At 43.9% G+C, this 23872-nt stretch overlaps 1 protein-coding gene across 1 annotated transcript in view; it reads left to right on the top strand.

Moving 5' to 3' along the window:
• LOC102019337 (zinc finger protein 112) overlaps positions 1-13783 on the top strand; it is a gene marked incomplete in the record, with an annotated part of 49906 nt that extends 36123 nt beyond the window's left edge. The window contains 1 exon segment of the mRNA XM_013508735.1: positions 12507-13783. Within this exon segment, the coding sequence (XP_013364189.1) occupies positions 12507-12950 (444 nt within the window).
• Positions 13784-23872: the final 10089 nt, after the last annotated feature.

The following is a 23872-nucleotide window of genomic DNA, read 5'->3' as shown; positions in this document are numbered from 1 at the left end:
CACTCGGGAGGCTGAGGCAGAAGGATTGCTGTGAGCTCAAGGCCAGTCTGACTGCATAGTGAGACCTTGTCTCAAAAAGGAAAGAAAAAAAAAGAATTGTATAGAAAAACTCAACAGATAAGGGAAAATCTTTGAAAATTCAAAATTGCCATGCAGATATATAAGGTAAATATCTTGGTCTGCTATATCTCTGATTATGTACAGAAATATCTGTATGTAATAGTTTTCAAAACTGGAATTATACCATGCTATTTTCTAACTTAGTTTTTTAACTTATCAGTATATTACAATATTTACTGTCACCAGGTTTATCTACCACATCCTTTTAACACTGCACAGTATACTGTGTTTACGTATTAATTTGTAGATGGGTGATTTTCACTCCCCTAAAAAGCAATGTAATGAAAAACTCAGCACAACCTAATTTTTTCAACTTTTTATTAACTCCTAAAGTAACACAAAGTAACCTATTGTCATAGCAGATTCACATGAATCATTGTTACTTACATAACAGGTACTATTCATAATTTAAAATATATAAGCAAAATTCATACATAGATGTGTAGCTCTCGTCAAAGGAGAACCATAAAAAACATAGCTCGCTCACTACCCTACTTCCTGCACTGGAATGCATTTTTGGACCTAGCAGATGAAAACTAAAAATACAGGTCAATGTTTGCCCAACTATAGCATTCCTTTTTAAAGCAGTCTGAAATGATAAGCACAGCTTCGTAATTATGCACTAGGAAGCATTTTGGCTTCCGATTAACAGATGGCCAGCAGCAATGTGCACGCTGCCTACGAGCTCAGAAAAAGCTGTTTCAGGAACTCTTGATTACTCATTCATCTAGGGATAAAGAGGCTGCACAATTGACTTCATTCTTCCAGAAAATCATGTTCTATATATATGCACATATGTTCCAAATTTATTTGCAATAGCAATTTAAAAGACCAGGTGTGCTCTATTAAAAGCTTATTTTAAAAATTAGAACTTTTGCATTAACTTCAGAATAATAAATATCATTAGTATGTTTATATGGTGGACTGAATGATTTCCACATATCTTAGATATTTTAGGGAGACAGGGAATTAAATTGAGAACTGATATTATTTTCTCCCCACCTCTTTATAAGAAGGATATTTTAAATTTAATTTTTATTGAGCACTTCCCTTCCAAAACTGCATGAGATCATCCACATGGCCTACATCTCATTAGTGGATATAAATCCACCAATAAAATAAAGGTGATCTGCTCTCCACTACCTGCCTGCCTGAGAAAAACTGTATCCTTTATGGAAGATGATAAAATCATCAAAGTCACAATTATTCATTGTTAATACCTGATAGTCAAAAGATTACCAAGTCTGATCAGGACCAAATGAACAAAAACAGAACCTAGGTGATCTAAATACTTGAGTCACCTGACAATCTTTGAAATAATATTGATTAAAACTTTCCAGAAAACAGACAAAAAAATAATTTCACAAATCCTAGAATCAAAACATACAATAACCAAAATTAAGATGCACATTTAGTAGCATATTAAATACCATTTACATTTTTGTCTCTGTGACCTGTTGTTCTAAAAAGTTAATAGCTCAGTAACTTGAGATAAGCTAGTGGCCTCTGATAGAGTATGTGTAGCGATAGTGTTTCCAGGGCAAATGGGCAGAATATAGAATTTTCTGGTGGAGAGATACTTTTGAAAACAAGATTTATGATTTCAACTAAAAGCACCTCCTCTGGGTATAGGACTATTAGAACATTAGAACAAGTATAATTCCAGGCTCAAAGGAGGAAAAGACTCTAACCCTTGTCAACAGGAATATTCCCTGAGATATCTTTCCAAAGTAGCAATTCTGTAATTCCAAGCTATTTAGGACCAAGGTGGCATCATTGCATTCAGGAAATTGAGAAAAGGTAAAGAGCATGACCCAAAAGCTTGAGGTGAGACTGGCAGTCTGCTAGAGCCCCGTGTAGGAGTGTAAAATATGAAATGATCAGAAGGTGAGAAAGGATGAAAAGATGTCTTGGGAAGAAGTAAAGAGGATACTGCACAGTTGAAAAGACCCCTTTCCTACTGCGTAGATCATACCCAACTAATTTGCATGGAGCAAGAATAGTAAATTAAGATTTTTTTTCTTGTCTTTTCAGTATCCTTTGATGTTACACTGCTGTTCTTCAAGAACAGATTTGTGATGGCTAATCCTGACTGTCAGTTTGATCGGCATTAAAAGATGCCTAGAGCAGCGGCTGGATTGTGAAGGGGGCTAACTAACCTCCTCAGTGGATGAACCTCTGGGCTATTACGAGGTGGGGCCTACTTGAGGAAGTAGATCACTGGGGACACGCCTCTGAAGGCTAAGTATTTTTCCGGGGTGGGTCCCTTTGTTTTTTCTTCCTGGATGCCTCGAAAGTGGCAGCTTCTTCCACCAGAATATTTCTGCCTCACCCCGGCCGGCAAAGCAATGCAGCCAGCTGATCATGGACTGAAATCCTGAGACAAAATATATCTTTCCTCCCTTAAATTGTTTTTGTCAAGTATTTGGTCACAATACAAAGGCTAGCACAAGAATGAGGAAAATTGGTGTTCTCCCCTAAAGAAGTAAAAACCTCGTTTCTGTCTTTCAACAGACTGTATTGGTGCTATATGAGCAGCAGCGTGTGTTACAAGTTTGAGGTGCAGTGTTCCTTAAGGTCGATGCCCAACGCAGCTCGACCTAGTCATTCTTACTTTTCCCATTTTAGCCTACTTTTTGCTTCCCCTGAACAATTTGGGGAGTTGAAGTTATTTTCATAATATAGGCCTCACGGTTCTAATACTGCCGCATATTTTAAAAATTACCAATTGCTTCTTTGTGTGCTTTAAGAAATAAATAAAACAAAAAAGAATCTGACAGTAATAGTGGTAGAGAAATGACTCCTCTCAAACTCGCCTTTATCAATACAAAAACCAACCACCTGCGAGCATTCTGGGAAATGTAGTCCTAGCGGCGCCAGAGCGCTGAAGCACTTCCGTTTAGAGATTCTGGGAAATGGAGTCCAGGGGCTGTGGGCAGGCGGAGGCACTTCCGCTCCCAGAAGGCGAGGTTGGCTCGGTGATTTCGCTGGGGGTAGGTGAGCGCGCCGCGGGTCTGCGCGACCTCTCGGAGCCCTCTTGGCCTGGGCGAGCGGCTGGCGGGTCCTGGGTCCGTGGCCTGGGGAAGAGAAGCCAGGGGAGGGGCGGGGATCGGGAGGCGGTGCCTCGCGTCCGCCCTGAGTCCGAGGGTCTCCCGCGCTCTCGGCTGCCCCAAATCTTCCCTCCACTCAAGCCAGCCCTGCCTCTTCCTTGCAGCAGATCCTGGGCAAGTCACTGCATCCCTCCTTGTCTTAGTTTCCTCGTGGCCGGCAAGGGTTCGTGGCTTCCAGATTGCTTTTCTTGTGAGCATTAAACGAGATTTTCCATGTGTACGATGCTTTAAAACAATACGAGGGACGTAGTAAAGTGTTAGCGGTTCCGTTTAATTCTGCGGTGATCCTCGGGAAGGCGCCCGTGTGCTCCAGCCCCTCCGAGCCCAGATGCAGTGGAGCTCCAGCTGCAGAGCCGCTGGCCCCTCTCTTTGATCCTTGCCTGCCTTGGGGGTTGTTCCCAGATTTCTGAACTCGTTTTAGCTGCCTCTTTAGGAAGGAGATTTCTTCCAGCGGCAGCATGAGGAAGGCCCTGTGTTTATACCGGACGGAGAAACTAGCTTGATCGCAGATTTGCAGAGTGCCTGGCGTGATGCGAGGCAGTAAGAAATTTTGTGCAACACCGTTGCTTCGTTGCTAGTTTCATGCGTTCTGGAAAAGACACTTTGTTCAAGCGCGTCCAAGTTATCACTTGCGAGTAATTACACTTTTTAGGAGGCGAAGTCCGTGATAACTTACCGATGGAACAAACTGAATATGAGAGCCGCTCACAGTTACGGACTGCTGGTCCCCACTGCTTGTGTGGCCCAGAGTCATCTCTTGAGTTTCCGAAAAGCACTTTGCAATGGGCAGGTTTTTGAAGCGTAGCAGCGCCTGCTTGTTTGAAACTACAGACAACAGAGGGCATTAGTGACATTACTGTCCCACTTACAGGTAGCTGTGGTGGATTTCAGAGACATTAGTAATTTGCTCAAGCTTCACACTTAGTTGGTAGAAAATACTTATTTTTTTCTTCCGGTACCAGGAATCGAACTCACGACCTTGCGCTTGCCAGGCAGGCGCTGTGCCGTTGAGCTAAATTCCCAGCCCCAATTGGCAGAAAATAAATGGAAATGGCAGACTTTGAACCCAGGCATTTCGGCCCCATTGGGATCACAAGAAGCGTTGAAGTTAGGACTGTTAGAAGGGTTGTTAGCGAAGGAAGGCCGTTGGCTTAGGGACTTAGGTAGGTGCTGAGAATCCGCCCCTTCTTCTCAAGCTGTGGACACCTGTGTCTGGCTGGAGAAAGAAGCTCCTGTTCACGCGAAGCGCGCCGTGGTCTCGCCGCACCCCTGCGGCTCTCACGAGCTCTTTCCCTCCCCAGCCCGACCTGCCCGCGCGCTTTCTTTCCCAGAAGGAAAAAGAACAATGACCAAGTTCCTGGTAAGTTGTTTGCCTTTATGTTTCTTAAAATGACATCTCATTTTTATCATCCTTGGGAAAAGTCAGAGGACACCAGAGGCATTGGGAAAGTGTTACATGCCAGGCGCTTGCCTTTTATTTCCAAATAACAGGGTAAAAAGCTAAATTGTATTTAAAAGGAAAAAAATTATAAACGTGCTTAAAAATCAGCAGCCTTCATTGCCCCATTTTTCTTCGCAGTGCACGTATAGGTGTATATTCGTAGTCATACTTTGGGTACAATCTTCTTTTAAAAAAAAAAAAGTTTAAAAATAAAAAGGGAAACATTGGGCTGGGGATGTAGCTCAGCGGCAAAGCGCCTGCCTGCAAGCACAAGGTCGTGAGTTCGGTTCCCGGTATTGGAGCAAAACCGAAAAACCAAAAAAAAAAGGGGGAAACATTGACAGACAGTTGGGTACAGTTTTGAGCTTTCAGTTTTTGTTTTATTTCACCTACATTTTAAATGGTCGCTTCGTTTTCCATAGTTTGCTTAATTTTATTTTGCTTCATTCTTTGTATTCCTGTGCTTTATGAATTTTGCTGTTTTGAAGACATTTGCAGGGACAGTTTTCTGCCCCCCCCCCCAGTTAAGAACCTGAAGATTCTGTATTTTTGTCCTTTACATTCTAGAGTCTTGTTTTTCCATGTGTGGCGCCCCATTTTGTGGAAGGAGTTATGTGTGGCCTCCTTTCACAGGACTCAGTTGATACTGACCTCAGAGGAAGTAATTTTAGCTGTTTCAAGCAAACAAGAGCAGCTAGAATTTTTTCTTTAATTCTAAGTCATTTTTTATAGTTAAATATCTCCTTTCAACATGTATTTTAAAGTAGTACATACTTATTTTTTAAAAGCCTAATAGCCGTAGGGACTTGCCAGGGGTGACTGCATGGATCAGCTGGGTGAAGAGGGAGATGTAAACCTTTCAATACCTACTGGCATCCGCTCAGTGCCCAGCTAATACTGATACTTTTAATGCCTAAGCCAGATTTTTCAGGTAGTCCATTTAGGCTATGGAAGAACCGGAGGGAAAGAGAGCTCTCTATCTGGGGACTTGGAGCTGTGTAGCGTGTGTTCCTGTCATGTCCTGGTGGATGAAGGGCCCCAGAAGTAACACTGTCCCTACCTGTTCCCCTCCTAGGGACTGGCCTTTTGCCAGCTATGTCCCCTGGTCATTGAGTATGTACATGCTCAGAACTCCAAAACAAAGGCAGAAAAGCAGAATCTTTAGATAAAAACATCTTAATTTCCATGCTGAAAAACACCACACATAGGGCTGGGGATATAGCTCAGCGGCACAAGTGCCTGCCAGGCAAGCACAAGGTCCTGAGTTCGATTCCCAGTACAAAAAACAAAAACAAAAATAAAAAAACACCACACATAGAGTTATGAGGCAAATAACAAGTAGGAATGGGAAATTACATTTGCCTGAAAGGTTTAGTATTCATGATAGGAATCTTCCCGATGCATAAGTCACCCCAGTAGGACTGAGCAAAGTAAAGGGATAAGCACTTATGTAAGTGCAGCTGGGCATGGTGGCACGTGCCTGTAATCCCTGGCACCCGGGAGGCTGAGGCAGGAGGATCGTTGAGAGTTTGAGGCCGGCCTGGGCTACAAAGAGAGCTCAAGGCCAGCCTGACCTGCATAGTGAGACCCTGTCTCAAAAAGACAAAAAAAAAAGTAAACGCTTTTTTAATTAAATAAATGAAAGTTTTAAAAAGTACTGTTTTTATTGGTTACCAAATTATTCAAGATTTGAAAAAATAAGATAATGGAGAAAGATACTTATGCTCTCTTACAGGACAAGGTAATTGGGAAAATACCATTATATTAGCAAAGTGAAGGTGCATTTCTCTTTGGCAGTGGTATTACCACTTTTTGGCACTTACTGTAACAAAATAACCAGACTAAGTTGGCTGAGATCTATGTAAAAATGGTTCTTGCAGTATTCCTTTATAATTTTAAAGTTATTGAATTATGTTTATTTGTAATGATTTTTTTTAACAGTGAAACTGAGTTTTATAACAGGGTAGTAGGAGGTGTAATGATTAAATACATTGTAGATCATCACTTTTATAGAATACTATGTAGCCGTGAATGGAATCAGATAGATGGTGATGATGATGATCCTGGCATTTATTGAGTACCTGTATCAGATACTGTTCTAAGTCCGTTACATGGTTTTTTTTTTTTTTTTTTTTTTTTTTTTTTTTGGGTTTTTCTCCGGTACCGGGAACCGAACTCACGACCTTGCGCTTGCCAGGCAAGCGCTTTTGCCGCTGAGCTAAATCCCCAGCCCCCCCGTTACATGGTTTCACGTGTTTAATCTCTTATGGCCCTCATGGCGTAAGGCCTGTTACACAGATGAGGAAGCTGAGGTATGAAGAAGTTAGAGACTGAGCCAAGCGGTTTCCAGAGCTGTCTCTTCACCTTGGCGCTGCGCGCTGCCGTGGTTACACATACCGCACATTCCTGGGAACGCGGAGAGCGAACTGCATGATCTGTCCCCGGGAGTTAGTAGTCAGTGGGGCCTCTTAGTTGGTGAGCACTGACAACAACTGAGCACTCCTTTTCCAGAAGGCTTGGGACCAGAAGTGCTTCAGATTTCAGAGATTTTTGAATTTTGGAACAGTTGCATTGACTTTACTGGCGAAGCATCCCTAACCTGGAATCCAAAGTGGCTCTAACACCTAAAACTCTTCAAATGGCGTCAGCTCTCAGAAATGTCCAGTTTGGAGCATTTTGGGTTTTTGGGTAAGGTATAGTCGGTCTGTGCTGCCCAGTAAGAGGAGACTGGCACTGCTGACACAGTTGGTACAATATCAACACATTTTTGACAAGATTGGTACTCTCACATTATGAAATATGTGAAAACATGATTGAACAATGACAATTCTAGGGACTTCAGTACCTAAAGGGCACCATGTTATATCTACCAGGTATTTTTTTCAAACCGCTACCCCTACCTCGACCGCCCTCCCCCCCCCACACACAAGCGTTCTTGTTAGAGTTGTGGAAGGGAAAGATCAGGAGCTCTGCCGAAGGGGCTGCCTAGGTCCAGGTGGCCAGTGCGTACAACACTGAGGGAGCACGTTTGGTGCCGTAGGAGGCGGTGACCTTCAGGGACGTGGCCGTGGTCTTCAGCGAGGAGGAGCTGGGGCTGCTGGACTCTGCCCAGAGGAAGCTGTACCGGGACGTGATGCTGGAGAACTTCAGGAACCTGCTCTCCGTGGGTGAGGAGGGCTCGCTGCGCACCTTGGCCTCACCTCCTTGAGGAAAGTTTCTCCATCTTGGTGCTGTTAACTTGGTGGTGTTTGGGGCTGGGTGTTTTAGGCTATTTAGCCACCTCCTTGGCCTCCGCGCAGGAGCGCTCCCCGCAGTGAAACTCCTCAGAGCCGTTTTCCTGTGCTGGAGTACAGAGACAGAGCTGCTAACCTTTGTTCCAAGGCAAACTTTTTGTAAATGAAGTACAAATGAACAGCAGCCCTTAGCTCTTCCCGAGTCCCTATTTCTTATCTCTGTGTAAATCGTAATCCATCGGTGGGTCGTGAAATTTAGTAATCAGCACTTAGGTATGAACTCGAGTGGTAACGGCAGTGCTGCTGTGAGTTGTGGCAGTAACTGTAGGGATTGCAGTAACGGGTGTGAGACCTGGATGGGATGAAGACGCACTGGTTAGAAACAGATCATTGAATCTCTTATTTCAGTAGATTGTATATGATAATAATATCTGTCTGATGATAGTAAGTGTATTGCTTACGCTATGTCATGATGAAAACGTTTGGTACATATCGCCTGGTGGAGCAGGGGAGAGGCTTATGTTATGGGATAAGAACCAGAATTTTTTCACTACTGTTTGCCTTTAACATTTTCCTATAAATCTTTGTCTTTTCACAGGACACCAGTCCTTCAAACCAGATATGATATCCCAGTTGGAGAGGGAGGAAAAGCTTTGGATGACAGAGATCCAAACCCAAAGAGGTAGGCATTCCTGAGAACTGTGCCGCTGGAGCCGTGGTGGGTAACAGCCTGGTGGTTCTGCCTCTGTTGAGAGTGACCTCTTCTCCGGTGCCAACCAGAGACCCTTTGACTGTCATATCTGGACACTCCTTCAGCTCCTGGCCTCCCCAGCTTCCCACTGCACTCGGTAAACCCAGCCTTTCTAAGAGGCTTGGAAGGTCACAAAGCTTTGTTCATTCTCCTAGCTTTACCATTCCACATTTTTCTCCTGTCACTTCCCACTGCTTTGCCTCTTCATCCGCAAATATGATAATAATGTTTCTGTGTCACATTGTGCTGCAGCTGTATGTTCATGATTATTAAATCTTGAGGAGTTGAGTTTAATCATTAAATAATGTTCTTTATATCTTTTTTTTTTTTCCTTCCGGTATCGAACTCACGACCTTGCGCCTGCCAGGCAGGCGCTGTGCCACTGAGCTAAATCCCCAGCCCCTTGTTCTTTGTATCTTAAAAAAATTTTTTTAACTTAATGCTCATTTTACCTGATATTAGTACAGCTCCCCCTGCTTGTTTTTATTTATTAGGCGTGGAATATCTTCTCCCATTTTTTCACTATAAACCTATTTCTGTCCTTAAATTGAAACATATGTTTCGTTCCTAGTTTTTTTTTAATCACATACTTTATTTTTTTTCTAAATTTGTACAGGATTGCAGAACATAATGCTCCTTCTGTGGAATATGTAACAAGCAGTAATTCTTTTTTCATCGCCTTTTTCTCCCCTCCACATTTGAGAAAATCTATCTTCCTGCTCCCTATTATCTTTTATTTTGCTCTTTATTTATAATTTGGGCTTCTTGTATAAGAGAAACCATGTGATATTTAAGCTTGCATGGTTCTTGGTTTTTACATCCATCTTTTCAGTCTGTGTCTTTTTATTGGGGAGTTTAACCTGTTAACATTTATAGCAGGACTTACTGTTTGTGGGGTGCTTCACAGAGGAGGGAATGGTTAAACTAGGGGACGAAAGCATGCAGGCTCTGTGAGAAATGAATGGTTAAACAAGTTCAGATTAGTGAACCGTGTTGTCTCTGGCCGTGTTCCTTCCCTTTTCCCCAAGAAAACTGCCTAGCCTTGAGACAGCTCCTTGCCCAAACTGCTTTTTTTCCCTTTGTCTCTTAAACTGATACGCTAAATAAAAGCCAGAGAGTTCTTGACTTCAGTGCTCCTCCTGGAACTTTCGCTTACACTGCTCTCAGTTGAGAGAGCCCCTCTGGCCTTCCTGGTGGTTGAACTAATTCTCATCTCCAAGTAGTTTTTTATTCTGTACATTGAGGTCTCACACTATGACAACTGTTGACATTTTGTTTTTTGTTGTCATAGCTTTTTGTCCCTTCCTTAATGTTCTGGGTTGTTTTGTTTTGCTTTGTTTTTGTTTTTTGTTTGTTTTGTTTTGTTTTTGAGACAAGGTCTTAGCCTGTAGTCTAGGTTGGCCTTGAACTCACTGTGTGGCCCAGGCTGGCCTCAAACTCATGACAGTCCTCCTGCCTCAGCCTCCTGAGTGCTGGCATTATAGTCATGTGCCACCATACTTGGCTCTCTCTCTCTCTCTTTTTGTAATGCCTTCTTCCTGTTTTTGAGGAAAGACTTCACTAACTGATAGAGTGTGTTTTGAGCTGTGTGATCTGCCCAGGTGAGAGATAAGGTCTCCAGTATTTTCTGGGCATGTGTCTTGCCTGAGCTGGGTGTTTGTTTCTTCTGTCTTTGTCTTACACGCAGTTGCTTTTAAAGGTCTTAATTTCTCAGAGGCAGACCCTGGCTTCTGGGGGCCTTGGTGTTCTAGTCCATCCCCACACCTACTCTCGTTCCCTAGGCCACTGCACGTCTGCCGTCCCTCTGCTGCTGTGCTGAGTGGAGCCCACTGTTGCTGTCTAGTGCATCTTCTCATCCTGGCTGTGAGTCAGGCAAAACGTATCAGTCTTCGCGTAACCCCCGACAGGTTAGAATAGTACCAGTAAGGTGTTTCCTGCTCCCTCCAGTTTGAGGGAGGGAGCTGGACCACTGGTTCCTTCAGCCCATCCCATGCCAAGACTGTGAAAAGTAGCTGGGTAAACTGAACAGTGGAGAGAAGTACAACAGGCCCAGCAAGACGCATGCTCAGAAAAGACCAGAGAAGACCTGAAGGCCTCACCCTGGGCTGATCCCAAATCTCTTATTTTTAATGTGGCTCTTTCTTGATTCAACATTCTCTTTGCTGCTGTTAACCTTTTTCAGAGTTCATACACATTTATTTTAGCTTGCCTGTAGTTTTTCTTTTAATGTTTCCAAAGGGAAATAAAGACTGAGCTTCCTAGTTACATCCTTGCTGATGCCACTTTCTGCCTTTAATTCCTTATTTTTTTTTGTCCTTTTAGAAAGCAGGAATCAAAACAAGATGGAGATTCTTCATGAAGCAGGGTTGAGGTGTCTTTCGCTGGGAGAGCTTGCACACTGGCAAATCAAGAGACATATTCTAAACAAACTAACCCAAAGTCAAGATTCCATCATAAATATTCAAGGAAAGAGTTCTCTGTTCCCCAAGCAGTGTGATTCCTCCAGCCATGTGGGAGCAGAAGAATCTTGTCAGGCCTCTGTGGAGGACAGCTGTCTTGTGAATCTTCTAGGGGATCATTCTAATGCTTTTGAGAACCAAGAATTTCCAACTGAAATGGCTCAGAGTCCCTGGAGTAAAATATATCTCAGTGAGATGCAGAACCATCAGAAAGGTTATAAGCCAACTCAGGCGAAAAACAAATTATGTATCTTGGTTCCGTGTGTTGACATTTTAAGTTGCATTTCCCACCGCCATGATGATTCTGTAATGCATAAAATGGAGGCAGCTGACAGCAACAGTACTTGTAGTGAAGATGTCCTAAAGGTGTCAGCACTTACCCAGCATTGTGTTTACCCAGGACAGAGAATGTACCAGTGTAGTGAGTGTGAAGCAGCTTTCAGTGACAGCCCCAGTCTTGAACTTCATCAGCAGGTGCACTTGGGAAGGATGTCCCCTGTGTGCGGTCCGTCTGAGGAGGACGCCAGTTACGGTCTTCGTGTCCAACAAAATGTTCACACAGGGAAAAAGCGCTATTGGTGTCATGAATGTGGCAAAGGTTTCAGTCAGAGCTCCAATCTGCAGACTCATCAGAGAGTCCACACGGGGGAGAAGCCCTACACATGCCCTGAGTGTGGTAAGAGCTTTAATCAGAGCTCACATCTATATGCTCATTTACCTATTCACACAGGGGAGAAGCCCTACAGGTGTGACAGCTGTGGAAAGGGCTTCAGTCGTAGCACCGATCTTAACATTCACTGCAGGGTCCACACCGGGGAGAAACCTTATAAATGCGAGGTGTGTGGGAAGGGCTTCACTCAGAGATCCCATCTTCAAGCTCATGAAAGAATCCACACTGGAGAGAAGCCATACAAATGTGGTGATTGTGGGAAACGCTTCAGTTGTAGCTCGAATCTTCATACACATCAGAGAGTCCACACGGAGGAAAAGCCGTACAAATGTCACGAGTGTGGCAAGTGCTTCAGTTTGAGCTTTAATCTTCACAGCCATCAGCGAGTGCACACAGGAGAGAAGCCGTATAAATGTGAAGAGTGTGGGAAGGGGTTTAGTTCTGCCTCCAGCTTCCAGAGCCATCAGAGGGTCCACACAGGAGAGAAACCGTTCCGATGCAACGTGTGTGGGAAAGGCTTCAGTCAGAGTTCATATTTTCAAGCCCATCAGAGAGTCCACACTGGAGAGAAACCGTACAAATGTGAAGTGTGTGGGAAGCGCTTCAATTGGAGCTTGAATCTCCACAATCATCAGAGAGTCCACACAGGAGAGAAACCCTATAAGTGTGAGGAGTGTGGTAAGGGTTTCAGTCAGGCCTCAAACCTTCAAGCCCATCAGAGTGTCCACACTGGGGAAAAACCGTTCAAATGTGATGCATGCCAGAAGCGCTTCAGCCAGGCTTCACACCTTCAGGCCCACCAGAGAGTCCATACTGGTGAGAAACCCTATAAATGTGATACGTGTGGTAAGGCCTTCAGCCAGAGGTCGAATCTTCAAGTCCACCAGATCATCCACACTGGTGAGAAACCATTCAAGTGCGAGGAGTGTGGGAAAGAATTCAGCTGGAGTGCGGGGCTCAGTGCTCATCAGAGGGTCCACACTGGAGAGAAGCCCTACACGTGTCAGCAGTGTGGGAAGGGCTTCAGTCAGGCCTCGCATTTCCACACACACCAGAGGGTCCACACCGGAGAGAGGCCTTACATATGTGACATCTGCTGTAAGGGCTTCAGTCAGAGGTCACATCTCGTCTACCATCAGAGGGTCCACACTGGAGGGAACCTGTAGACTTCGAGGTGTGAAGTAGCCTTCATCTCCTTTAGAAGGCCCTGGTTGAGGGGGAGAAGACTCCAGAATTCAGAAGCTCCTTAAATGCTGTGCTTTAATGACTCAGATTAATTCCTTACAAATGTCAGATTTAACATAAGAGAAACGTACTCGTTCTATAAGTGTGGTCAGTGTTTATACCAAACTTCCAAAGGGTCACCATCCTGCGGATGTGATCCAACAGAAGAATCTTAACATTTGTCAGAATGTACCAGGAGAGCGGCCTTATAAATGAAGGTTATGGGCAGGACTGTAACGAAAGTATGATTGACAGAACGATGTCAACGAAAGTGTAACTCCCACGAGGGAGGTGCTTCCCACTGTGTCTCTGCCATGCAGGGCTGTGCTGGGCTTATGATAAGGCCCAGCAGTTTCTAAAAAAATGGAGAAAATCCCTATAACTAGGACCAGTATATAAAGATGCTAGTCAGTTCCCTACCTTATACTTATTAATTTATATTCATAAGGAATCCTGAAAGTAGCCTTAATGACAGTTTTAGGAAATAGGTACAAAACATACTGCCACCCACAGTAGTACAAATTTTGGACAAAAGACTTGCAAATCTCTCCCACCCATCACAGCCTCAGTTCTTTGTACAGTGTATCAGTTGTATACAGTGTAATTTTTAGTATTGTTTGTACTTTATAGACTGAAAAGCACTTTTTATTAATGTGATACTACATTTTATATGATTAGAATTTGGGTGCCCTAATTCATTAAGGTACAGTTTTACTGTAACAAAATGTTAAAAGTGGTTACTGATGACAGTTTCTTAGTAAACTTAAATCTTGTTGATTGGCTTCTTATTATCTTCACTCAAGTTTAGGTCAGATTCCCTTTTTATGTGTAGTTCTCCATCTAGACTTCTGAAAGAAAAGCTTTGACTGTGTCTCAGTCTGTTTTGTGGTGCTGTAACAAAATCCCCAAGACTGGGTGACTCATACAGAACAGAAATTGATTTCTTACGGTTCTGGAGTCAAGCCCTGGAAGTTGCAGGTCAAGGGGTTTGCATAAGACAAGGCCCTTTTTAGTGCCCTTTTGTTTCCTGGCCGGAGGCTGTGGGCGAGCAAGGAGGCAGGGAGAGGAGGGATGTTGACTCACCTCCCATGATAAGGACCCTGTTTCCACAATAACAGCATCAGTCCAATAGTGACCTTGTCATCTCTTCAAGTTCTCACCTCAGCACTGCGGTGTTAGGGATCAGATTCTCAGCACAGGAACTTCAGGGGACACATTCAGGCCATAGCAGGGGATTTCAAGGACCTTAGATTTGTCAGATTACTCATGCCCAGGGCTATTCCTCTCCTTAAAGTTGGGGGAGGGACAAGGCAGAAACTTGAATTTGGTAGGTTGGGGTTTGACACCCTGTGGTGCAAATGAACAGCATGAGCTTTTGGAAGATTAGTTGGTGACGGTGTATTAACATACCCTTTGATCCGGCAGTCTTGGCACTAGACAAGTTGCTCAGGAGATTGTGGCAAAGGTGAGAAGGATGATATATAAGGATATTCTAAATTTTTAAAAAGGGGAAATAGAAGATTTGACTAAATCTATGCTCAAATATACAGCCATTACATGGATCTATACTGACAGGAACTCATTCGTAAGAAAATTAGGAGCCCAGGATTTAGCTCAGTGGTGCAGTGCCTGCCTGGCAAGCATGAGGTCCTGAGTTTGATTCCTGATACAAAAAAAAAAAATATTAGAGCCTTTCTGATATGATCCAATTAATAGGCGTCTACCTAAAGATGACCATCTGTGTGAAGATAATGTGCAGAATGAAATCCAGTAGTCTGGCAGGGAGTGTGGGATACTTGTTTTCTTTAACTTACCAGAAAGTTATAGTGATCAAGTTTATCAAAGCAGTGAAATTGAAACAAGTTATACATAAATGAAAATCTGCTTCGCCTCATTAAGTGGCGTATAAACCTGTTGATGTGTGTGCAGAGGGACATTTGGAAATAGCAAGCTGTGTCCATCAGTTGGCTCTCAGCATATTTGGGGGCTTCTCCACGCAGTGAATGTTACGCAGAACAGGTTAACTTGTAATTATTGACATTGGTAGACACCCGGAATGTTCAGAAAAGTAGATACATAGGATTTTGTGTCATTGTGTGTGTGTGTGTGTGTAGTACATGAATGTGTATATAATCTTACTGCCTTATAAGCAGGTATGGTGCCACACAACTGGTATCCCCTCACTGTGGGAGGCTGAGGCAATAGGATCGCAAGTTTGAGCCCAGCCTGAGAAATTTAACAATTTAGACCCTGTCTCAAAGTAAAAAAAAAAAAAAGGAGCGGGGCAGGGAGTGCTCAGTATGAAGACCTGGGTTCAATCCCCAGTAACATAAAAATAAAGCGGGGGGGTATGTCTTACTTTCCTCATTGATGAGACAAAAATACCCAACACCCAAAGTTAAAGGAGGGAAATTTGTTTTGGCCCACAGTTTGCAGAGTTTCAGGCCACAGTCAGCTGAAGCCAAGGCAGGGTGGCATGGCAGAGGGGCATCACAGAGAAGTAGTTCCTGGCAAGGCAGGCTGGAAGCAGCAAGCACAAGCAGCAGGTCTGCTTCCCTCTCCCTTTATATTCCATCCAGGCCATAAGCCTATTGATTGGTCCCACCCATACCCGGGGTGGGGCTTCCATTATCCACACCCAGAAATATGCTAATTATGATCAGTGGCCTAATTTAGTACCACACACCCTTCATCCCAGGATCACGAACTCTAGATTGAGCCTGCTCCGAAAAGCCCCACGTACAAGCTCATGAGGCTTTGGGAGGGACGTCTAGATACAAGCCATAACAGTATTATGCAGTTTCTTTCTACTTGTTGGTAATTTTTTTAAAAATGTTTTAAAACTTTTATGTTGAGTATATACTAAACATTAAGAAAAGGCCCATAAATTCTACCAAGAATTCCCCTATGTTCTTGGAGTCTAGTGTAACTGCATCCTGACCTGTTTGTTCACGCGTCTAGTGCCCGGACTGAAAGCCCCTGGCTTCGATTCCTCAGGTGTATCTGTACATAGTGGCCTCTCCAGCATGGTGACGTCACAGCCACTGGACATTACATGGTAGCCAAAGCCAGATCCCCGAGAAACCGGCTCAAGTGCTGTGGCCTTTTCTCATCGGACCCTGAAATTCACACCATCACTGCAGACCAGTCAGTATCTTGTGGCAGTCACAGAAGCAGTCACAAAAGATACTTCCTGGGGCTGGGGATTTAGCTCAGCAGCAAAGCGCCTGCCTGGCAAGCGCAAAGTCGTGAGTTCGGTTCCCGGTACCAGAGAAAAACCAAAAAAAAAATTAAAAAAAAAAAAAGATACTTCCTAACCTACAGTTACTCATTATATAGTTGTCCCATGATATGGTTATGGCATTTTCTATTTCAGGATCTAACCTCAGGTGTATCATGCCCTGCAATTAAATTTCCATTTTTATTTTTTAGTCATTAATCTGGGTCCAACAATTTTCTTGCCTTTCATAAAATAGGCATTTTTGAAGAGTACAGGCCAGTTTATTTGTAGAATATTCCTTAACTTGGATTTGATGCCTCAAGATTAGTTTCAAGTTAAGTGTTTATGGGAAAACAAAGAGTTATACAGGTTGAGTATGTGACATCACTTTTAAAATATAGCATAGTAATGGAATAATGGAAATCTGGCAGGGAGAGTAGATCAGGACCCCATTGCTGCTGAAGAGTTTATTACACTTCCAGGAGGGAAAGGCGGGCCTGTTAGAGAGGGGCCTGCGTGACAGTGTCAGGGTCAGCAGGGCAATGGGACAGCAGGCAGAAATCCTTATTATGGTTTCCGTGGGGAGCACTGAGCAAGGTAGGACAGGCACACTTAGGGTGGGCTTGTTCAAATACACAAGTGGGCTCTGAGGAGCAGGGCTGGCCTCGCTGTCTGCATCTCACTGGGGATCAGTAGCCCAGAGCACTAGGTTTGATATCGGAGGTTGGGCCAAGTGAGGACTGGGTTGGCTGGCCTGCTTTTCTGCATGAACAGAAGAGAGGGCCCCTGTGAAGGGCTAGTGGGGAGCCCACGCAGAGAGACTCAGGCATGGCATCTGGTTTTCCAGAACAGAGGGTGTCTGATGTCTACATTTTTTAAAAAAACAGGAAAAGGCTTTAATTAGAAAGGAAATGGTAACTGACTTCCTCTGACAAAGTGACAACGAATAGGCTGGTCCTTAACAAAGGAGAGGAAGAAAACAGGAAAAAAGGACTCCAACTTGAGCAACTGGAGGGATCACTCTGACGAGGGGTCAGACTGGGCTCTGGTGTCTACATTCTTGTGTAGGTATTAAAGCTCCAAGTCTACAGGAGCTGGAAACATGGTCAGTATCACAAGCCCTGTGAAGGCTTATCAACAAATTAAGGAAACTTTGAGGTGATGATGGAAGAGTCTTTTAAAAAGTAATGTAGGCTGGGCGTGGTGATGCACACCTGTAATCCCAGCACTTGGGAGGCTGAGGCAGGAGGATTGTTGTGAGTTCCAGGCCGGCCTGGGCTACAAAGTGAGCTCAAGTCCAGCCTGAACTGCACAGTGAGACCCTGTCTAAAAAAATGAACAAACAAACAAAAAACCCAAACAAACACAAAGTAATGTATCAGTTATTCTGGGCAATGTTTTTAAAATGATGAAAATAAGGAATGCAGAAATTAAGGAGCCCTTATAGGCCAGCCCATAACTAGGTTTCCCGTTCACGTGCATCTGAAGCTGCAAGGTCTCTAACGATACTGTAATGGCATTGCAAGTGTCAAATGAACTAAAGAACATTGATGTTGACGATAAATAGTATTTTAGCTTCCCCTTCCTTGGGCCAAGAGGCAGGTCTGGCATTTATACTGGTGGAGGGAATACAGTTTGGTGAGGTGTATGTAAAGATTAGTGGTTTCTCTGTGTAATGAGGGGCTGTTTTGCAAATAGATTTTAAATCATATGGCCCTTAATTGGGGTATGTGTTACTGGTAGTGTAGTGGATTGCTTACCTGATGATTTTAATTTGGACACATTTTACAGCCCATTATTAGAGGGAACCCCATTTAAGGTGGGCTGGATAATGAAGAACAGCATCAGTAGGACTAAATTTGTAACTGAGGACAGTCTGGTCACTGGAACCGCAACAGGAGTACAAGATGTTGGACTTGTGTAAAGCAAACCTCCCTAGAGGAGGACGTCGATGTAACGTCATACCAGTGCTCCTGGGGAAAAGCAGATGCAGTTCAGCTCTTCTTGCCCAGTTTGTATTCAAGGGCAGTGCCCTGAGGTGAGGTATGTTGAGTCCCTCTGGAGTTGCAGTTAAACTTGGCTGGGAGGCTGTTAAAATAGGCACCGAGGGGCTGGCAATTTAGCTCAGCGGCACAGCACCTGCCTGGCAAGTGCAAGGTCATAAGTTTGATTCCTGGTACTGGAAAAAAACCAAAATAAATAAATAAATAAAATAAAAATAGGCATTGAATAGAGCATTTCCATCCAAGCTATAACTAACTGTAAGATAGCCACCTGTTGTAGGTTGGGTACAGTTAGCAATTTTAATAGTATTTGGTATTGGGTATGCAACAGCAAGCAGAAACACTGAAACGACAGCCAGGATTTGGAGGCAGATTCATTTACATCGATGGGCATGGATCGGGATCATTCCCAGAATATCGGGCCCTGATCCCTGGCAGTCTAGGGGCTTCTATGGGATAAGCAAGCAGGACGTACAGAGGCAGAATGGCTTGTCGGTTGGGGATGGGTTTATACAACGTTCATCACAGTGACCAGCCGTATCTAAGAGACAGGAGCAACCGGAACTGGAACAGGAACTGTCACCTGGGCAACTAAGCAACTGAACTGTATTGGTTGGGGGGGGGCATTTTCTGTTATAGGTATGAGGGACTTAACAGATGGGACTACAGCATTTTGTTTTTTTCCAGGTTTAAGAAGAGGCAAAATTGGACTCTTAAATGGAGAAGGAATGGAATAATCACTCTTTAAAGTTTTATGTAAATTTTAATCTTTGAAGGCCCTGTTTTAACTCCCATAGGACCATATTAACTATTTTAACTGGGGATACAGGGGCCCCATTTTAATTTCTTGTATTTTTGTGGAGCTGTGGATCAAACTAAAAGCTTTTCAAGCATTCTCCTCGTGACCCACACGCCCAGCCCATGGGGTCCCCTTTTTAGTCAGGAGGTTTGCAAGAGCCAAAGACGACTTCCTTTATTGTGTCAGAGTGTCTGCGCCCATTCCGGTTTATTTGGGGGCAAGGAACACTATGACTGAGAAATATAAGTGAATTTTAAATAATACTGAATTTTCAACCTATCTTATAGAGATGCAAAAACCAATTGGTGCCCTTTTAATTTTTTGCTGTTATGTAAGTTCTTTTTAGTGAATTCTGGATTTCCAGTTGGGTCAAATAATGGAAATTTAATTTGTTTATATAAATCCACAATAACTTATATATTGTATAGTTATAAAAATATACATATTTACCACTTATCCCCTCCCACCCCAGTCTAGTTCTATTTTCTTTTTCCTCCCTAGACCTACTAGGGTTCTAGCTGCCTAAGGCTACATTTCCTAACTTCTCTCTCCAGCTGATAATCCCAGGGCATGAACTTCCCAGGCAGTCACAGGGGCAGGAGGGAGGGGGGAGGCGGTGCTGCCTCCAGCGCCTGGGCTGCACCCAGACTCACAGCGGCCTCTCCAGAACGGTGCAGTTACTTCTTGTTGGAAGTCTTGTTGCATTCTTTTTAAACAAAATTAGTTACAATAGTTTTGATCTTTCCCTCTCATTTTAGTTTTTCATCCTGACCGTTTTTAGCCTTTGTTTACAAAACTGCTCAAGGTCCCAAGTGGCCCTGTCTGTTGGGACATTGCAGGAGGAAGGGAGGAGGAAGGCAGCCCAAGAACACGGGAGCTCCTCGAAACATGTAAACAAGCCGCTGTAGTTTGTTGACTGATGGCTGGGCGGCGAGGCTGAAGTCAATCAACCTCTGGAGGGTATAAATAAACGCTCTACTGTTCTTACGTGGGTTTTCCTTCTCCACTCAGAAGAGAGGGGACCTCCACCTAATCCCAGCTTTTTGTCTCTTGTCTAATTTTTCCTCATTCTCAGCACCGTTCCTCCCTGGGGTACAGCAAGAACCCAGGGGATCCCTACACTGTCCATAGGCAGTAGCCTTTCTCTAAGATGTCTAAAGTGACTGGAGTATTCTGGAGCCACTTCAGGAGGTAACAGTGGCCTGATCCATATTTTTAAGGCTCGGGGTTCTGAGCATAAGGCCTTGGTGCACCGGTAAGCGTGGTGCTCATCAAGCCCTCTTGAGTTACCCAGGCCTTTCAGACTTTGAATCCAAAATATCCATGACCTGGGCTCCTTGTGGCCCTGGGCAGGGCAGGGCAGGTGCAGTCTCCTTTCCTTTCACATTGTGGCCCTGGGCTCGAACCAGTGGTCCCTGGTGCCTCTTTGGATTTGGAAGTGAGTCAGAACAGCAGCAAGGCAACAAGCACAGAGTTCACATCCCAAGCAACCCCTTTGCAGGGTACCTCAGTCCCTGCGGTGGCTGCCCCCACACGGGCTCTTGGTGTAGCTCACAGACCACAAGAACCTCCACAGGGCACTGCCACCTGCGAAAGGGGCAGGTGGAGCGTGTGCCACTTGCTGGCGTTGCCTGTCCCAGGGCGCTTGGGGGGTCAGCCACGCATCACTCCCTTTGAACTTGCCCAGGCTATATGAACGCATGCCCCACACAAGGACCATGGCCCAGAATCCAGGCAGTTAACTCTGCACCAAGGGGAAGACTCAGGTTTTTACTGCTACAGTTGGAAGGAATCTAGCAACACCTGACAAATATAACAAACCATGGCTGTAGCAGAGCACAACTGTCACGGGCAACTGTGTGTCCCCAGCTGTCACTGCACCTGTTAGCGAGCAGACCTGGACCCTGCTTGAGGCCACACCACTCTGTTTGCTGTTTGTACTGAGGATTGAGCCCAGCAGCTTTGCACTGAGCTACTTCTGCAGCCTTTTTTACACTGAAAGGTCGGGTCTTGCTAAATTGCCTGATCTGAACTTGAACTGGGAATTCTCATGCCTCAGCTTCCTACAGTTTCTCCTATCTCCCCACAGCAAGAATCATTTCACAGACAGCCATGCAGGAAAGATCCTCAGTGCCGCCCCAGTGCTCAGGTAGAAGCTGGGAAACCCAGGACCCAGCAGGGCCGTCACAGAGGGCAGCCACCACCCAGCGGGGGAGGCTGCCAGCGTGGCCCAGGCGCTGAGCTGGATACACCCCTACCCCTGTGGACTCAGCACCTAACACCTCAATTCCACATTCAAAATGCAGTACAAGGGTCCCTTTTTTTGCATGGCCTTTTTTCATTAAGATAAAATAAAAAACCAGGGTCCCCCCTTTCCATCTGTTTCTTTCACAAAAGACCCCCCAAAAGAGAAAGCAAAAAGTACACTACATGCAACTGATAATACACTCTGCAGAGAAAGTCTTGGAATGGTAAGATAAATATTTTATTATTACTTTTGTTTGTTTTTTTGAGACTGGATTTTGCTAAGTAGCCTAGGCTGGCCTTGAACTCAAGGCGGTCCTCCTTCCTCAACCTCCCAAGTGCTGGGATTGCAGGCATGTGCCACCATGCCAGACTGGTAAGGTAAACACTTGAGTTCATTACCGCTTGAAAAGGGAAGCTCAAAAGAAAGCAGGATCAAATTGCAAAAATCTTAAGACAATAGATTATGTGGTTTTATTAAATGATCATTTCCCTGCATTTACATCTAAGGTTTCTTTAAGAATCCTTTTCCTAGTACAATTATTATGACTCCATGGAGTTGAGTTCAGTAGGTTTTTAAAATATTTGTTCTCTTTGTAATATGTTGTCACTCTCCACCAACCTAATTCCAGGACACTTGCTATTTGTTAGGCACTGGTTCATCATCATGACCACACAGCAGTAGACAAAGATTCTGCCCCAAAGAGCTTGCATCTCAGTGCAAGCTCAGCCCATCATTATTTTTTCTTAAATTCCTGACCTTATTTATCATTTTTAAGGCCTCTATCCTGTGTAACCTCCACTGAGTGTGATTATCTGCCTGATATTCTTGTGGGTTTTTTTTTTTTTTCCAGTACTGAGAATCGAACTCCTGACCTTGCGCTTGCCAGGCAGGCGCTGTGCTGCTGAGCTAAATCCCCAGTCCCCTTTTTTTTTGTCTTTTTAAGACAGGGTTTCACTAAGCAGTTCAAGCTGAACTTGAGCTCACTTCATAGTCCAGGCTGGCCTTGAATGTGCAGCAATCCTCCTGCCTCAGTCTCTTGAGTGCTGGGATTACAGGTGTGTGCCACCACACCTGGCTTTCTGACTGAAATTCTTATTCGTCTGTTCCTAGAGGGTTTCTCTGCTGTGTGTTCTTTTAAGAACTAGAACATTCTGGGATCTGCCTGAAACACAGGTCATATTTGTTAGAAAAATAGAATTCAAAAAATTCAAATAACTTAAAAACTTGGCTCACTCATGAATTCTTAAAATACAGCATTTAAAAATTACTCTTTCTGTGTGGGTTTTCTAAGGATGAGAAGTCTTAAGTCCTGAAAAACACGTTTACTACATTCATCACACATACCAGATTGTGGGCTTTCTGGTGAACCTGAAGACACACATTCTTACTAAAGCTCTTCCTACAGGCAAAACATTTTATGTTTTTTTGCCAATATGGACTCTCTGGTGAACCTGCAGATGTGAGATCTGGCTGAAGGTTTTCCCACACAGACCACATTTATAGGGTTTTTCTCCTGTGTGGATCCTTTGGTGAACATGAAGATATGAGTTCCAGATGAAGCTCTTCCCACAATCTTCACATCTGTAGGGTTTCTCTCCTGTGTGGACTCTCTGATGGGCTTGAAGGTGTGAACTCCAACTGAAGGCCTCTGCACACACCTTACACCGGTACAGTTTCTCCTCTGCATGGACTCCCTGGTAGTCCTGCAGGTGAGAACTCTGACTGAAGCCCCTGCCGCACGTCTCACATTTGTGGGGCTTCTCTCCTGTGCTTGAAAGTGAGAAACAAATCATAGACATATAAGTATGTAAACAAGGGTATAATAAAAAGTTTCCAAATGTGGCCTATAAAAAATCGGAAAAGTTTTATCATAAACCATAAACCTTCCACACATTCCATAGTTGCTCCAGTGTGGCACTTAACTTCTACCAAACAAAAACAAAGCATTTTGCAATTTGTTTGTTTTGTTTTTTTGTCTTTTTGAGAAAAGGTCTCACTATGCAGTTCAGGCTAGCCTTGAGCTCACTTTGTAGCCCAGGCTGGCCTCGAACTTGCCATAATCCTCCTGTAATCCTGAGTGCTGGGATTACAGGTGCGCACCAGCATGTCCGGTTAATGCAATTTGTTGTTGCAACAAAACGTGTACAGAGATGTTTCCCAAACATCTTCCTGTAATCTATTTATTATAAAGTTGAAATTAGATATGGATGACGTTTTCAGTTTTTTAATTCAAAATTTGTCAATCATTTTAATAGTTCTTTTTTATAGAAAGAAAGGAATTTAAGGATAGGCAGTAGTCTCTTAAAATTTTTTCACAAAAGAACTTATCTGCACAGTTGCTGTTAGCTGCCTGTCTTTTTATTAAAACACACATTATTTTGTATTATTTCCTGGAATATAAAGAGATTCTGATTGTTTGACTTTGTGTTGGTTTGGGGCTTATTTTGCAAGGGGAACAATATAATACAGGACACACACTTTATATGGTTATTTATAAGAGGCACCCAAAGAACAATATACAAAAGAGTGCAGGAAATCTGTCCACATGCTAAGATCAAGGAATCCAGCTGAGGGCCTGGATCCCACAACAATGT

Source organism: Chinchilla lanigera, unplaced genomic scaffold (genome assembly GCF_000276665.1).
Source record: "Chinchilla lanigera isolate Chin_1 unplaced genomic scaffold, ChiLan1.0 scaffold00154, whole genome shotgun sequence".
NCBI classification, from domain to species: Eukaryota; Metazoa; Chordata; class Mammalia; order Rodentia; family Chinchillidae; genus Chinchilla; species Chinchilla lanigera.
The sequence above is the reverse complement of the archived record's forward strand: the minus strand, read 5'-3'. Positions and strand labels throughout refer to the sequence as shown.